At 53.9% G+C, this 16,940-nt stretch overlaps 2 protein-coding genes across 4 annotated transcripts in view; one reads left to right on the top strand and one right to left on the bottom strand.

Moving 5' to 3' along the window:
• The window catches only part of Ccdc63 (coiled-coil domain containing 63), a 34,230-nt gene extending 32,123 nt beyond the window's left edge, over positions 1 to 2,107 (top strand). The window contains exon 12 of the mRNA XM_021257486.2: positions 640 to 2,107. Coding sequence (XP_021113145.2) covers positions 640 to 785 — 146 coding nt within the window. The 3' untranslated portion in view covers positions 786 to 2,107. The remainder of the gene's footprint in view (positions 1 to 639) is intronic.
• Positions 1,952 to 6,962, bottom strand: Myl2 (myosin light chain 2). 3 transcript variants are annotated; one of them, XM_004843807.4, is made up of 7 exons: positions 6,809 to 6,962; positions 5,957 to 6,046; positions 4,686 to 4,761; positions 3,462 to 3,566; positions 2,998 to 3,076; positions 2,874 to 2,922; positions 1,952 to 2,108 (listed from the first exon to the last, which is right to left on the bottom strand). In XM_004843807.4, the coding sequence occupies exons 1-7, from the start codon at positions 6,809 to 6,811 to the stop codon at positions 2,010 to 2,012; spliced, it is 501 nt and encodes a 166-aa protein (XP_004843864.1). In that variant the 5' UTR covers positions 6,812 to 6,962; the 3' UTR covers positions 1,952 to 2,009. The 3 variants fall into 3 exon arrangements, with proteins under 3 accessions (XP_004843864.1, XP_004843865.1, XP_087054679.1); XM_004843808.2 differs by lacking the exon at positions 5,957 to 6,046 and having other exon boundaries at positions 6,809 to 6,926; XM_087198553.1 differs by lacking the exons at positions 4,686 to 4,761; positions 5,957 to 6,046 and having other exon boundaries at positions 6,809 to 6,932.
• Between the last annotated feature and the right edge of the window lie 9,978 nt (positions 6,963 to 16,940).

The raw sequence follows: 16,940 nt of genomic DNA, 5'->3' as shown, positions 1-16,940 counted from the left end.
CATGCCTGGCCAGAGAGGCCTCGGTCCCCTCTACGAGCCCCTGGGAAGCCGCTTGGGAGCCCCCTGGTATCCCACTCGTCACTCAAGGGGACTTTCCTCCTTGTGACCCAGGGAGGTGACCCAGTCACAGAGCTCCAAGCTTTGTTCTCCTAGCTATTTTTAAAAATCACGGCTGCCAGGTGTTATGGAGTTCACCTGTAATCCCAGCACTCTGGGAGGCTGAGGCAGGAGGACTGCACGTTAGAGTTCAGCCTAAGCAATTTAGTGAGACCATCTCAAATTTTTTTTAAAAAAGTGACAGCTGATCACTGGCAGTTGGTCAGGTATCCCCCCACCTTAGCACAATGTCCTCAGCCCTTCCAGTTCCTATGATGGGTGGGCACAGCTGTTGGCAATACTACCCTCACAAGGGCAATGATGTCTTTGTGCAGTGCACATCTTGAACAGCTGCACATCAGAGCCCTGTCTCCTCACATTCTTCTCTGGGAGAAAAAGCAGTCCGTTGTCTAGGCGTCCCTGGAAGTACATCTCTGCCCACCCGCCCCTCCTTGAGCCCTGAGAGCTTTTCCCAGCACTTCGAGGGTCCCCAGTCAGTCTGGGCAAACTTGCACGCCCCTCACGAGCCTGTCTTCGGCGCAGTCGATCACCCCCTGGAGCACAGCAACCTCCGGCAGCTGGTGCTGGACGCCTACCTCGCCAGGGAGCCTCAGAACAAGGACCTGCGCCCGGACAGCCTCCCTGAGAAGGGCGACGAGCTGAGGCCGGAGAAGAAGCTGACGTTCTGAACCCCGCCGCGTTTGTACCGGAACCGGAAAGAATAGATGTTTTTTTCCGTAACTTCCGGGCCCCTGAGCGCCGGGACCTGGGCTCTCGGGGTGGTGTGGGGCGCGGAGGGCGGGGCTGCCACAGGCTGGAGGAGTGGGTGGGCCAGTGCTGTCCCCAAGAACCCCGAGAGGGTGACCAGCCCGGGGCCCCCTTGCTGGGCCACTGGACAAAGCAGGGACGAGCAAAGTGTGGAGGCCGCATTGTGCCCCAAGTATTGCTTGATGGTTGTTTTTTTTTTTTCTTTCTGGATGCTAGGGATTGAACTCATGGCTTTTGCACTGAGCTGCACCCCCCAGCCCCCTTTTTTTTCAAATTTTGAGACAGGGTCTTGCTAAGTTGGTGAGTTGCCCAGGCTGGACTCCCAGAGATCCTCCTGCCTCAGCCTCCCGGAGTGCTAGATCCTAGACGTGCACTACCACACCCGGTCAGTGTATTGCTCTTGAGACTACAGGGCCACACAGGGCCCCTCGGGTGCTCACAGCAGGGCCTCAGGCGTCGGGGGCTGGGGCTGTATCTCTGCGCATGCGTGTGTGCACCGTGTGTCAGACCTGGTGTCTCTCAGGGGCCAGCAGGTGGCCCTGAAGTGGAGCACAGACGGATGGGGCTGGCACGGTGTGATTCCTGGGCCCTAGGATGCCCCTTCCGGCTCCTTCGGCCTCGGGCCCTTTGTTTCCTCCCGAAACCCCGGCCATGCCCTGTGTGGTCAATCCCGTGACCAGGCTGCCAGTCCCCAGCTCGGCCCTGAGCCCAGGTGCCCAGTTCCCAACTGCGTGCGGCCGGGCAGAGGGACGCACCCGTGTCTGCCGGGTCGCTGAGGGCCAGGAGAGAGCCCGGAGCAGGGGGGAGCTCCCGGCCACCACAGGGAGCTGCGGGGCCCCCGGGCGGGCGCGCTGAGCTCCTGAATGCAGCTGCGCCTGAAGCCCAGGGACTCAGTCCCGCGCACCCATCTGTTTCCTATGCTGGGAATCCTGCCCCGCCACAGGCCTGACTGCTTCCGCTGTGACTTCGGTCAAGATGAGGTGAGCCAGAGGCCAGGTCTGGACCCCGCCGGCCGGCAGCAGGGCCCCGACCGCCTGTGGGCGCCTCAGCGAGGGCTCGTCGGTCGGCAGACAGGAGGACGCCAGGCCAGATTCGCACCTCCTGTTTATTGGGCCGCGCTCGGGCGGGGTTTGCAGCGGGGCCGCTCAGTCCTTCTCCTCGCCGTGGGTGATGATGTGCACCAGGTTCCGGTAGTCCAGGTTGCCGGTCACGTCCGGCGGGAAGGCCGCGAACATCTGGTCCATCTGCAAACAACCGGCAGGGGGCGCTGCGGGCCTCGCCCCGCCTCCTGCCGCGGTAGTGGGGACCCAGCATTCTGGCTCATTTTTTATCCGCAGACAGCGTCTCCCAAACAGGGCTTGAACCTGTGATCCTCCTGCCTCAGCCTCCAAGACTACTGGGATGACAGTTGTGAGCCACCACGCCTGGCTGACAACTTTAATAAAATGCGGAATCTGATGGAAACAGGCCCGAGAGGCCACAAGGGCGCTGTTTTAAATGGACTCATTAAGGTTCATTAATAATGTTGCTAGGACCCCGGCTTGCTCTTACAGGACCTTTGGCAAACTGACAAGTGGCCTTTCTTCCACACGCATTACTGCTGCCTGTTGAAAAACGACTGCAACAAATACTACTGCATGGTGCCTATTATGAGGTCAGTGGCTGGGAGAGTTGTGCAGTGCTCAACTTACACAACAGTATGGGGGAGCCCCTCGGGGCACAAGACAGGAAGGCTGTCACCATTGCCTCTATGGATCCTGGGAAGACAGATCTGGTTTGAATTTTAGTATTGTCATTTTTGGCAAGTGACTTTACTTCCTCTGGCCTCTGTTTCCCCATCTGCAAAACGACAGTGATACCGATCCTCACGGGGTGATGGAGGGAATGAAAGCGAGGCAAGGGCTGATTAAGGAGGAGCCAGTCTTGGTGTGGGGTGAGTGGTGCAGACCCCTGTGGCCCGAGCCTGGGTGCTGGGTTTCAGGGAGCACCCAGAGGACCCCGTTAGTTACCTCCTCCTTGGAGAACCTCTCTGCCTGCGTGGTCAGCATCTCCCGGACGCTGCAGAGAGGAAAGCAGGGCCGTGTCAGGGGCCGGAGAGGAAGCCGGGGTCCCTCCACCCCAGAACCCACTCACTAGTCAGCCTTCAGCACGCCTTTGCCTTCGGGGTCGAACACCTTGAACGCGTTGAGGATGGTCTCCTCGGGGTCCGCGCCTGCAAGGGAGGGTGGGGCTGGCAGCAGGGAAGCCTGGGCCAGTGGGAGCTGGCGGCCGCCTGACACCAGAGACGAGGGCTGATACCAGGTCAGGTGAGGCGGGTTTGTGGTTTTTGGAGACCAGGTCTCACTATGTAGCCCAGGAGGGCCTGGAACTCCGCAGTGACCCTCCTGTCTCAGCCTCCCCAGTGCTGGGATCACAGACGTGCGCCACCACACTGGTTTTGGGCAGCCAGATGTAGAGAGATGAGAAATTCTGACTTGGTGACCCCAGGAAAGTGGAGCTGTACCTGTGTCCTCAGCACCTAGAGAGCCACCAGCTCCGCCCACCCTGCTCCTCTCCTCCAGACGCAGGCACGCAGGCAGGCACGCACATGTGCTTACCCTTCAGCTTCTCCCCAAACATGGTCAGGAACACAGTGAAGTTAATTGGCCCAGGAGCCTCCTTGAGCATTTCATCAATTTCTTCATTCTTCACATTCACACGCCCTGGGGGACACAGGGGCCTCAGAGCTGAGGGAAGTGGCTGCCCGTCTGGCCTCCTCCCTGGGGATCTGGTCTAGGTCTGGTGGGGGAGTGAGATGTTTTTGTCCCATCGGGGTAGGGTGAACGTCTTTAGAATGGTGTCCTTAGAACCTGAAACCTGCTAGACAGATTTTCATTTATTTATTAGTCTTTTGGTCTTCTGAGCCAGGGTCTCCTTCTGAACTTTAGGCTGGCCTTGAACTCACACCAGTCCTCCTGCCTCAGCCTCCCAAGCGCTGGGATTTGCACACCGGCTCATTTTTGACTCAAATGGAAAATGTTAGTATTGTAAATGCTCCCCAGTGGGAGGTGGGAAACAGATCTGAATCACCCAGGGGAACTTTTTCAAATTACACCTGCTGTAGCCCACAGCAGTGGAGATTCTGACACACCTGCTCTCTCTCCTGCCGCAAGCCTACAGAGCAACTTTGCGGTCCACACACATGAAAAAGCAGCCCTTTCTTAAGATGATTTATGTTTTAAATATAAAAAGTGACAGGGGCCGGGGATTTAGCTTAGTGGTTCCGAGGTGCCTGTCTCAAAAGTGCAAGGACCCGAGTTCGATCCCCAGTATCAAAAAAAAAAAAGAGCTACAAACACAAACAGTGCCCTGTAGAACTGTGCAGTGCCCAACCTGCACAGCTGTTCATGGGGGTCCTGAGTTCTGAGGACAGGAATTAGTGATGCTGGGTGGTGACAGATTGGATGTGTGCATTTTGAAAAATCTCCACGCAGTCCTGCTCATGCTGCTGAAATGTTAAACTGAACCCAAAATAGATCTCAATTATTTGAAAAACCCAAACCAAACAGGCCTAGAAAGACTTGGAGGAAAGAGATCAAAATGTCAGCGGTGGGATGTGGCCTTTCGGGTAATGTTTTCTCCTTTCTACCTGTCTCTGTGTTGTAAGTTTTCTACTGTGCGCTGCCTTGGCACTCAAGTCACACAGAAGAAACCATCTCAAAAGCAAAAGGAAAGGTGTGAAGAGGCTGAGCTCTTCTTTCCCAAGTCTGTGTCATTTCACGAGCGGTGGCGGGTGGCTCTGCTGCTGTCTGCTCCAGCCCGGTGTGGGGCAGGAGACGTACCCAGAGCAGCAAACGTGTCCCTCAGGTCATTCTTGTCAATGAAGCCATCACGGTTCTGGTCCATGATGGTGAAGGCCTGCGGAGGGAGGGTTGGCATCAGCCCGGTGACAGCTGGAGGGCCTGAGAAGGCCGGGGATGGGGTGGGGTTTGGGGGTCACCAAGGAGCTCGTAGGATGTTAGGTCAAGAGCCAAAGATCAAAGCTGGGCTCAGGGTACACAACTGGAATCCCAGAACTCTGGGAGGCTGAGGCAGGAGGATTGCAAGTTCAAGCCCAGCTTGGGCAACTTAGACCCTGGGAGGGGGTGTAGTTCAGTGTGAAGGCCGTGGGTTCAATTCCCAGTTATTTAAAAAAAAGACTACATTTTACAGCTCTCAACATGCTGCTTTTCCCTCCCAAATGGCAAAAAAGAAAAATGAAAAGAAAGTTTCCACTTAATAACTAATGACCCAGTATGGAGGGAAAGGCGGGGAAAGGTGGACTCCAAGGCTGCAGAGGGAACCGGGATTCACACGGCTCAGAGCTCTGGAAAGCAATTCCAACAGCAGGTCTGCTCCCTCCCTCCTTTCAGGTTCTTTGACCCCAAGGTTCTGGTATTAGGGTTTTACCAAGGAAATAGCCTGAGATATTAGCAAAGACTTGTGTATCATCCAACCATAGGAAGCTGTTTAAATAAGCAAGAGAAAATGTTGATGCTGAACTGCTCAAAGAAAAAAAATGTAGGCACTCATAGGAGGCCAGGAGAGTATAACTGTTTAACAACTATGTAACCAAAATGGCTTGGACAACACCAGCTGATAGAATTGCGGGTAGCTAAAGAATTTTCCTACATTTTAAATAAGGAATATATTTGTTTGATAACCAGAAAAAGTTATTAAAATAATTTCTTGGGCTGGGGATTTAGCTCAGTGGTTCCAGCTCCTGCCTTGAAAGCACAAGGTCCTGAGTTCGATCTCAGGTACCAAAAAAAAAATTTCTTGAAAAGGTTCACATATAAACCAGGCATGGTGGTGCACGCCTGTAGTCCCAGCTCTCAGGAGGCTGAGGCAGGAGGATCACTGTGAGTTTGAGGCCAGCCTGGGCTACACTGTAAGACCCTGTCTCAAAAACAACAAAAAAGGCACACGCAGGCGCGGAGCAGACTCTGGAGGAGACAGACCTCCGTCCCAGGTCCTGGCTGGGAACAGGGAGGACAGGAGGGCTCTGCATACAGGGAGCTGGGAAGTGGCCAGGGGCTGAGCCCTCGCCGGGCACGCAGGACCCCGCTCCTACCTCCTTGAACTCCTGGATCTGGGTCTGCTCGAACATGGAGAACACGTTGGAGTTGGCCCCCTCCGCCCTCTTCTTGGCTTTCTTGGGGGCCTGGGGGACAGTGGCGGTCAGAGGAGGCCGGGGTGGAAGCCGCGACGGAGGACCCTTTCCTGGGGTTGCGACCCATCTGCGCTACCTCCCCAAAACTCGCCTGTGGCCCACACGGGAGTGAGGGCTCAGCGAATGGACATGGGCGGTGCAGAGCAGAGCGCACACCCCGCCTACTTCACTGACCCCAACAATTCAGGATTAATTCTCCTAACCACGCCGTCAAGTGAATGCAATGATTGCTGTGCCCCTTTCACAGGGAAGCAACTGTGGCTCAGAGAGGTTAGGTCACCCGCCCAAGGTCACACAGCCTCAAAAATGCAGAGTCTGAATTGAACTCTGGCTGTCTGACTCCAGACTCTGTGTGTGCTCCTGACCGCTGACCCACCCTGTCCCTGTGCTGGGGCCTGGGAGGGGACACTGCCCAGACAACACAGGAGGAAAGGTTTTAAATTTGCAAGTTCAAAAGGTGAAAAAAAAGATTCTTTTCCCCAGCTGCCTGAACAAGAGAAAAGAATTACAATTTGATCCTTAAAAGCGCTCGATCCCATTTTGCAAGCCCTGAGAGTTATTGATTCCTCGAGAGGTCAGTAGACAAGCCATAAAAAGCCAACTCTCTCATTTTGTTTCTGAGTCTCTGGGGCTGCTGTTATTTGTGGCCGACTCAGGCATTGACAGGGGTTCCTTCGCACGGGCGGATCCTCAAAGCCACCCTCTCCCTCTTGGCTCAGGTCCTGTCGACCCCAGCATCCTCCAGCCACTCACCATGGTGCAGCGACAGCACGGCTTCCCGAGAAGAATTCCACCCGCTGCCCGGCTCTCCTGCGCCCTCGAACAATAAATACTTCCTCCCCGGGGTTAAAAATAACCTCATGACCACTTTTGGCAGTAATAGGTGAGGCAGGCACCACCTAAGGCCCCCCCACCCCATGCCGTTCTTCTGAAGTAAGGGTTGCTTGCTGGCTGCCATCACCGCCCAGTGACACGTGAGACCCAAAAATGCATTCAAGGTTAAAGAGGCACAGCTGGGTCACAGTCAAGGGGAGAGATGCTGTGTGCTCTCTGCCACTCGTGGGCGGGCGACACTTGTGCTTGTCAATTTGGGGAAAGAAAAAGGAAGAGGAGATCTCGAGCCTTCTGTGACACTATCAGGCACGGGCAGCCCCAGGGCCTTTGCGCCTATGGTCTGCTGTACCAGGCACACCTGTCGGGCATCACCCTGGCTCCCTCCTTCCATCTTTGCTTGAATGTCACTCCCATCTCCCTTCTCTGCTTTGTTTTCCTCCACAGCTTCTATGGGTCCCCAGCATCTGGTGCAACTCGCTAATTATTTTATTGGGTCCCCTTCTGGTCTCCTCCAGTTCCTGCCTCCTGCCTGGTGCCCAGCTGCTGCTCAGCAACAGATGTCTGTTGACTAAAGAAATGGCAACTCTACGTGCTGCGACCACGTGCTTTCCCTGTGCCAGGCTCGTAGGAAAGCATCCAACCCCCTGTGGGCTGGGGACCACCGGATCATCTGTGTCCCCATTTTACAGATGTGGAAACTGAGGCTCAGAGAGGCAAAGTGAGCTTCCTGGGGCCACGGAAGACTGGAGTGGGAGTGGATGTGAGGCCCGTTATGGGCTCTGAGTGGAGCCAGGTGTGGGCACGCAGTGGCTTCCTCCATGGCCTCGAAGCGGCCAGGACTGCAGGCGAACTCCTGCAGGCGAACTCCGTCCTGGGCTTACCCAGGGGCTGTGGGCGGCAGGTCTGAGCAGCAGGCCCCCGCCTCAGGGAACATCTGCTCCACCCCGGGGTGTGGCACAGGGTGAGGCCACACAGGGGTTCAGTCTGCTGGGGCGGGGTGACAGCCCCAAGTGACAAAGACCCGTCCCTCTCTCGTGCTGCTTCCATGCCAGGCGCAAGTGTATGAAAATAAGCCAGTACATGGCCCAGGCCGAGCTGCGCAGGAGACGCCGCGCAGGGAGGAGCTGGTCGTGCACGGTGATGACCAAGCGGAGGTGCTCCAGCTGGGGTCCAGGCGTCGCCCTGAGCGACTAAAAAATAAAATAAACAATGTACGGGTATCTCCTCTCTTCCGCCACACATAGGCCGGAATTACTCAAGAGCCCCTTATATTGGAATTTCTAACAGCAAAGGGTTTTGGGATGTGTGCACACACGCATGCGCGCGGAGGCAACCACACCAATACATGCGCACAGACAAAAAGCAAATCACATGTGCATGTGCAGAGAAAAGCAAGTTTGCTCGTGTGCCTGCAGACAGACGAAAGCGCTCCCGTGAGTTTGCACCCATGCAGGACGCACGCACCTGCCTGTGTGCGTAGATGGGCCAAGAGGGTCTTGTTGGATAGGGCTCTATGCCAGCCCCATCGCCGTGGTCTCTCCCATGGCTAGTTGGTGTGCCAGGGATTTTCATTAAAGCATCATGTGAGCAGTCGGGAACTATCACGGCCGAGCGAAGCGTGTGTCACAGTTGCCGCAGACATGGAGAGCACCGTAGGGTGAGGAGCCGTGGGTGGGAGAGGTGTGGGTTCTCAGGGCCCCCGAATCACTTAGGGTCTCGGTTCATCATCTGGACCGTGGACAGCATGACAGGCCCATGAGGGAGGTCGGAGTGGGTTGAGTCAGGGGCTGGGGGGGCGCAGTGGCCGCAATGGGTGTGGGCTGTGTCAGGCTTTGGGGTCTAGGGAGGAGACTTGGAGACCCAGTTTCTCCTCACCCCTACTAATGGGTTGGGTCACCCCACTCCCCAAAACCAGAGACAAGGTCCTGGGAGTGGGGAACCTTGGGAGAATTTGGAGTTTGATTCTGTGTGGACTTGAGGGGTGTGTGTCAGTCTGCACTGCCAGAGCGCATGGCGTGGTGGAGGTAGGAGCCTCGAGGGCACCTCCAGGCTGGTGGCTGAGGGCCATCCCCTATGAACCCCCCTTTGCTGACCCTGGGATTCCTACAGCAAAGAAGTTTCCAGCGCCCAGATCTGAGTACCACTGAGCCCAGGAGAAAAATAACTGCACACCGGAGGCTTTCAGAGGCCAGAGAGAAGACTGGGCAGAACAATCAGACAGCAACTTCTAGAACAATCAGAAAATAAACCAAGTGCGTTCATTTCCTATTACTGCTATAAAAATATTATCATAAACCTGGCAGCTTAAACCAGCACATATTTATCATCTGGCAGTACTGGTGGAGGTCAGAAGTGGAAAATGACCGGCAGGGCTGTGTTCCTCCTTCAGGCTCTTGTGGAGAATCTGCTACTGCCTTTTCCAGCTCCCCACATTCCTTGGCCCATGTCCCCATCATTCCAGCCTCTGAATCCAGCCACTCAGACTCGTCTGCTTCCCTCTCATCTTTTGAGGACCCTGTGACTGCTTGGTCCAGCTGGCAAATTCAGGATCATCTCTATCTCAAGGCTCTTACTTAAGTCACCTCTGCAAAGACTTTCTGTCCCGGAAGGTCGCATATTTTCAGGCTCCGGGGCTTAGGACATGAGCTTCTCTGGGAAACCTTTTTGGTGCCTTCCACACCTAAAGAAATAGGACCCTGCAGGAAACAGCTCAACAGCTTAGTAGCATTAACAACAATAAAGCTTAGGTATGCTAAAATGCTTGGAAATATACACCAGAAAAACCCCCAAAACCAAGACACCGAAATCTCAGCCCCCCTCAAGAAAACCTCCAGAATTATCAGAACTAAATTTCTCATCTCTGTAAATTTCCCAATCTGTGGTGTTGTGTAATAGCAACACAAACTGGACCAAATCCAGGGAGATACATACATATAAGAACCTTAAATTTGAGAAAAGTGCGAGTTTAGGGTCAACTGTGCAACCTTCAATTTTGGAAAGGTAGTAATGTATTAACTTGCTTATTTTTAAAAGCCCAGACATTAGTTTACTCCATAAAACAAAACCAAAAACTCAAAAATGAAAAACAAAACCTTAGGGAAATTCAAGTGAAGCAACAGATGACTTCTGGAAGCTTTCATCCTGATTTCCACACCAGGAATTGAGTACATGAGTTACAGGAAGGCTGGTCCCTATTACAATCCAAATAGCAGGCTGGAAGATGATGTCTCAGAGCAAATGAAGAGATGCAAATAATAAACATTCCAGAAACAAAATCAGTAAGTCATAGAAGAAAATGTTCTTAGGCTGAGAAAAGAACAAAATGTGTAGACTGAAAAAACTCCCAAGCTCTAAGAAGGAAAAGATTGAAAAATGTACACCATCCAAGGGTGTCAGTGTGTCCCTGGAATCCCAGCAATCGGGAGCCTGAGGCAGGAGGACTGCTAGGAGTTCAAGGCCATTCTGGGGTACAGTGAGTTCAAGGCCAGCCTGAACTGCATAGCGAGACCCTGTCTCAAAAAACAAAATAAACAAAAACGCACACACTAAAGTATATCCTGGCAAAATCCATGCACTCCAAGGATCAAGAGAAAATCTGATGTGTTTCAGAGGAAAAAGAACATACCTGGTGAAAGCAATTGGACTTGCCCCATACTTCTTGGCAAGGACTAAGGCAAGGACACAGAAATCAGAGAGCTTTGATCCAGAGACCCTGTCTGTAATGTATTTGTCACCTTCTGGAGTGGGGACAGGAGGAATATTGGGTTTCATTGCTCCTTGTCCCAGCCTAATGTGGTAGCCCAGAGCTTTGTCAGTGGACAAGCCAAGGTTTGAATCCATGCCAGCTTGGGCACTTTAGGTAGACTTCGCCTCTCAGAGTCTCAGTTTTCTTGTCTGTAAAATGGGGACAATATGTTCACCTCATTGGGTTGTCATGAGGATTATATCCAAGCAGAAGTGCTCAGTAAGTATTAGTCACTGTGATTATTTTGGGATGTTTGTTCATTCTTGGAATGCCCAGTTGGGACCAGGTGATTTCTGGCTTCTTCCCTGGCCTGGGAAATGTATTCTTATTAGGTGGCAGGGAATCGATGTCCGGGGACAGTCCTCTCTCCACTTACCGTTTGGAGACCCATGGTGTGCCACAGGGTCTCAGCTCAGTGCTTCCATCTGGACTTGCGTTCAGCACCCTTGCCGGATGCACCCTGCTCTTAATAGGAGGGAGGGCGTGGAATGAGGGAGAGAGGTAAGGAGCTTTTGGATCCCTAGAAACCCTGGAGCCCTGCTTTGCAGATCATTGCTCCTGATGGCTTTTTCAAGTCAATATGAGTTTCAATTTCCAAACAACGTGAGCAAGAACAGGCGAGACAAAGTCTGTGCTCTTCAACGCCCGGCTAGCAGAGGGCAGTGACTAAGGGATGATCAGAGCTGGGGCGGGGGTCCAAGTTGAGCATAAGAGCAAAAGCAGAAGCAGAAAGTCCAGGTTAGGCAGAATTTGAGATAATAGTGAGAAATGGGGCCCTTTGTGGGGTGGGAGGTCATGTGTCTGAAGATACTGTGCCAGGCAGATCTAGGGATGTGACCCAGTGGTAGAGCCCTTGCTTAGCATGTATGAGTTTAATCCTCCTTGCAGCCAAAAAAGAAAAACATTAATTCATGCTATTGTGTGTGAATACGTTCTATAGAGCAGTTCCAGAAATGCATGGATTTCAGAGAGCCTTTCAAGGGTCTCCTCCCGTCATGGCAGCCAAATACTCCCTACTGGGAACCTGTTGTAGCTGCCTGGTGTTCAGTTCGTTTGTTTTTCAGTACTGGGTATTAAACCCAGAGTCTTCACTCTGAGCTACATCTTTCCCTGGCCATTTTTTAAATTTTGAGACAGGGTCTTGCTAAGAGTCACTAAATCGCCTGGGCTAGGCTTGACTTTCAATCCTCCTGCCACAGCCTCCCAGAGTGCTGGGATTCAGGCATGTACAGTCATGTGTGACCTGATTCTTTGCTTTTAAAACTGAGATACACCTGTGGTACAGTGCATGTAATCTCCCAAATGTCCAGCGTGGTGACTTTTCACATCGGTGTTCACTGTGTGACCCAGGTCAGGATGCAGAGCCTTCTGGCTCCCTGATTTTTTCTAGTTGCCCCCCTCCGGCAGTGCCCCTGAAAGTCCTGACTTCCCAGCCTTGCACCATGGCCTGGTTTTGTGGTTCTAAAATTTCTTTCTAAGTTAAACTTTTGTTTTAGAATTTGCATAGAAGTCATGGACTTCACCACACCAGCCTTAACATCAGTTTTTCCTGATGTTAACATCTTCTGTGACCACATCGGCCTGTCACCGTTGACTACATGTCGGAAGATATTCAAATGCCACAGGTTTTCCACTCTTGTCCCTTGTCTGCTCCAGGTTCTAACCCAGGACACAGGTTGGATTTGGCCTCCCAGACTTCTCTGTCTCACATACACCTGTACACGCAAATAGACCTTGGTCATGTTAATGGCATCACATCATGGACATACGCACACACCCCTGCTGTGGGTTTGCCACTCCACGCCAGGCCTTGGAGATCTGCCTCGCAGTCCCTTGATCCCCGAGATGGTGGTGGCCACGTGAGCTCCTCTTTGCAGCTGAGCCCAGCTGTGATTCACACTCAGAGCGCCAGCTAAGCAGGGTGCCAACAGTGACAGCAAAATACCAACAAACTTTGTGGAAGGACTAGGTCTGTTTCTTTAAAGGGCTAAGGTCGCCATGAGGAAATCGGAGCGTTATGAGATGTTCTTGTGCTAGTTGGATCTCAGGCGAGTGTGTCACAGAGTCGGCATCTTTTCAGCCTTTCGGGTTCCCAGCCCTGTTGGCACATTTTAATTTTTCTCCTTTGCAGGTGTTTTTTCCACTTTTGTTTCCAGAATCCAAGTCTAAGTCTTTACGACCTCCATTGTCAGGAAAGAAAGGAAATCCTTTTCCACATGGTTTTGGAGGACCCAGCGGCCCACAAGGGGGTCCACTGGTATCAGTGGACTGAGGCATTCACTAGTGACACATTAACATTTAAGACAGCCTGGCGGGGCAAGTCTCCTGTAATTGCCGCACTACACTGGTCAGTCTGCCTCAGGCGGGAGGCCCAGTGAGGAGGGTGTGGAGTCGGTTGTCTCTCACAGAACAAATGCCTACCAGGCCCTGCCAACCTGGGCTGATGGGCTCTGTCACCAAGTGATAGCCCTATCTCCTCTGTCAGGGCCCCAGCGTGTCAGTGAGCACCGGGAGGGGAGGTGGCTTCTCTAGCAGGTCAGACAGCATAATGTCAGGCACCCATTGTGTCCTAATTGCCAGTCAGGCAAACAACGTCAGCCTCCATGACTCGGTTTCCTCATTTGTGAAACGGGAAGGTAGTGTTCCTGTCTTCAAAGAATTATTGTGAGCCAGGCACTGTGGCACATGTCTATAATCCCAGCTACTCAGGAAGCTGAGGCAGGAGGATTGCCAGTTCAAGGCCAGCCTAAGCAACTTAGTGAGACCCTGTCTCTAAGTAAATAAATAAAATAGGCAAGGGGTGTAGCTCACTGGTAGAGTGTTTGCTTACATGCTTGAGGGCCTGGGTTCATTGCCAGCCCAGCAAAAACACACTCCCCCTCCTGATCCTCCATGCCCTACTCTGATACCCCTCCATGAGGACTCCAGTGGCTCCCTACTGCCCTGAAGGAAGTCTGTCCTCCCTGGCCTGCCACTTGACCCTGACCTGACATCACTGAAGCCAGCTTCCAGGTCAGCTCCTCTACTTTCCTCCCTGGAGGTCTGGACAGATGGCTTCACCACCCTCAGCCTCAGACTCTTCAGTGAGAATCAAGGAAAATGATGCAAGCCTTTGGAGACTGCCAGTGCTAGCAGTTCTTGTGTCCCATGCTGACTCTGCCAGGCACTGTCCTTGGCCCTGGCCTTGTGGTCACTCATGCAGCAATGTAGTTGGCTTTGCACATGCCAGGCACCGTGGGAGAGAGGAGAAGGAATGAGTGTGTGTGTGTGTGTGTGTGTGTGTGTGATCGGTTACCTTTCCAGCCTCATTTCCTCCTCCAGGCCCCATGCAGAGCCCTTGGAGGCAGACGCTGACGTGTACTGAGTCCTGGGGGAAGTCACGGTTTGAGCTCAGTCCCTGTGGGTGCATAACAAGCACTGGGAAAAGCAGACCTGCCCACCATGGCCACCACCCAGCCACTGCACACAACCTCACCAAGCTGATGTCCTCCAAGAAATCCAGCCATGATGTCCCATTTCTATGGCTGCCTGTGCTCAGTACGGTGGGGCAGGCACTAATACAAGCCCATTTTCCAGATGAAGAAACAGAGGCTCAGAGAGGAGCTGTCACTCCCCAAGGTTGTCTTCCTTCAGGCCTGGGACCCAGCCTCGTCCTCACCCTGCTGCCCCCTGCCTGGGAGCATGGAGCTGCAGCCCCAGGCAGCCAGACAGCCCTGGTGGCTTTTTCTCCCCAGGTATTTTTAGCCTGTGGCCACCTGCCTGGCCTCTGTGGGGGACACAGGCACCCGGACAGTCCCATTTTCACTGGCGCCCTTCAGATGCCCATGGCTCAGCTGTTGTGCAGCATGCCTGGCGTTCCGGACCATTGTCCTCCGCTCGGCCTGCTGCCAGCAACAGCTGCACCCAGCTGCCCCCCAGCCAGAGCCCCTTGAGAGGAACTTGGCATAGTAACAGCTGGGCCGGCTCCCTCCTTCGGGCCTGTAGCTATATAAAGGCCATGGGGCCGGCTCCTTAGTCATCCGACCTGGGGTCATGGGGTGAAGGACCTTTCAGGTGGTCTTCAGCCAGCACCAGCTCTGCAGTGGGCAGGCCTTTCCAGTCACTGCATGGGCCTTTGCGGCTGTGACTCGGCCACAGGGCCTTGGCCTTGGCTGTGGGAACCTTTGGGCCAGATCCTCTTCTGCTGTGCCGGCCGGAGGGTGGGGCGTCCTGTGCATTGCTGGGTGTTGTTGAGTGGTATCCTTGGCATCCCAAGCCCTGAGACCAGAAATGTCCCCAGACATTGGCAGCTATCTGCAGGGGAGTGGTCCCGGTTTGAGGCCCACCGACCCAGAGAATGATGCCCGGGCAGGACAGACAGGCCTTGGCAGCAGGGTGTGAGGGTCGGAGCCCACCCCTCCTGTCTCCTGGCCAGGGCCTTGGGAAGGGAGGGGAGCCCAACCCTTCCCCTCAGGGCCCAGACAGTGGTGGGCCAGCGTTCCATTCCTCTTGGTAAATCCCTCTTTCCCCTGCAAGTGGGTCGGGTCAGAACTCAGCTTCACTGGGTATGTGCGGCTTCGTTGTGGGGTTGTTTTGAAATACGTCTTCTTAAACTCCACTCCTCCACTGATCCACATGAGGCCTTGGGTGAGAAGTGGAGGCTTCCTGCTCACTCTTAGCAACCACGACTGGCGGTTGTTCAGTCCCAAGCCCCTCCCTCCGGTACTGAGAATGCCAGGCCCTAACGGTCGTGCAGATCAGGATGCCTCCGTGACTTCACTGGACTTAGCTGTCTTCCCTCTGCCTAGGGCCACTGTGGGCACACAGCCGCCCTGTCCAGGCCCCATAGCTGCTCACCTGGGTGACACCCACAGCCTGGGCCAGAGGGACCTTTGCTGAAGTCACTGCATGCACTTGCAGGTGGCAGCCGCTCCCTCGGGAGAGGACCCTGTCCTTGACCTCTCTCGGGTCCTCCAGCCAACACCTAGCTCTTGGGAGCCCTAGCCACCATGCCAGCCTTCTCCCCTCCATCAAGACCGGAGCTCCCCACCCAACCCAGCCCTTTGGAGGGGCTCCTGTGCCAGGACTGTCCCTAGGTGCCACCAAAGATGCCTCCAGACATTGCTCAGTATCTCCTGGAGACAAAGTCACCTCCACGGCGAATTGCTGGTCCGTATCCCTGTGGTTCCTTCTTGCTCAAGCCCTTGAAGCCGGCTTTCCTGTCATCATGCTCCTCTCCCCTGACGCTGGGCCACAGTTGCAGTGCATGCATTGCTTCCTCCAGCGCATATTGATGCCTGGACGTGCAGTTGTGGAATGAAGAAGTGAATGAATGATGGTCTCTGTAGCATTCCTTGCACTCTGCCTTATGTTTTTTGTTAGTGTTTTCTTCTCTAGAACTTTCCAGGACAGGAACCAGGATTTGTTCATCTTTGTAGGGTCCATGGTTCTGGCACATGATGAGTCACCAGTATAGACTTGTTCCACCGAATTGGATTCCACAGAGACCGAAGATGCTGAGGAGCGAGTCCAGGACGCTCTTCTTCAGCAAGCTCTTTGCCATATTTCCTATGTCTTTCTACCTGCCCTGCCCAACAAGGCTCTGTGGGCCAGCAGGGTGTTGTATCTGAGGAGCTCAGCCTTTACTCTCCAACTCCTGCCTCCAGCCATGGGGCCGAGGTCACAGATGTCACCTTCTTTCCCCTGCTGACTCCCCTAGGCTCAGGAAGACAGAGCATTGGGTTCAAGTCGCAGTGTCTGCCCTGGGTACGGATGAAGGAGGGGCCGTGTGTGCTGTGATCAGTGAGCACTGTCTGCCATAGGTTCTGGCTAAAGGAATGGAGCCATGTTTGCCCTTTGCCATGTTTGTTTTTCCTTCCTTGTAGGTGTCCTCTGAGACCTGGGACAGGAAGAAAGCTCTTGGCGCTGTGTGGTAAGAAGAAAGGGAGAGAATTTCGGGCTAGTCAAACATGGAGCAGCTCTGTTTCCCCAGGAAAAGCCAGGCAGAAAAAGCTAAGTGGACCTTATTCTCCTGGGTGACTTTGGACAGGGGAACAGGAGCCTGAGGGATTAAGGGCGGGGTGTGCTAATACCTCTGTATCCTAGTTGGGGGCCAGGGCATTTCACAAAAGACGAAAATAGACAAGATGAGAAAGACAGAGGGCTGGATTATAGAGGAATGGAAGTGAGCGGCCAGCCGGGCTGCTGAGGTGAGTCATGGTTTCCCAAAGGGAACAGGCCCCTGGCAGGGCATGGTGCTGCTCAGCCAGTGGCCAGGGACTGTCCTAAGGTGACCAGGAGCACCGAGACACGGGGAGAAACCTGGCC

This window comes from Heterocephalus glaber, unplaced genomic scaffold, assembly GCF_053883595.1.
Source record: "Heterocephalus glaber isolate CG9 unplaced genomic scaffold, H.glaber_assembly_v1.0 deba00001687, whole genome shotgun sequence".
Lineage (NCBI taxonomy): Eukaryota > Metazoa > Chordata > Mammalia > Rodentia > Bathyergidae > Heterocephalus > Heterocephalus glaber.
Note: the sequence above shows the minus strand (reverse complement) of the source record. Positions and strands in the feature narration are given on the sequence as shown.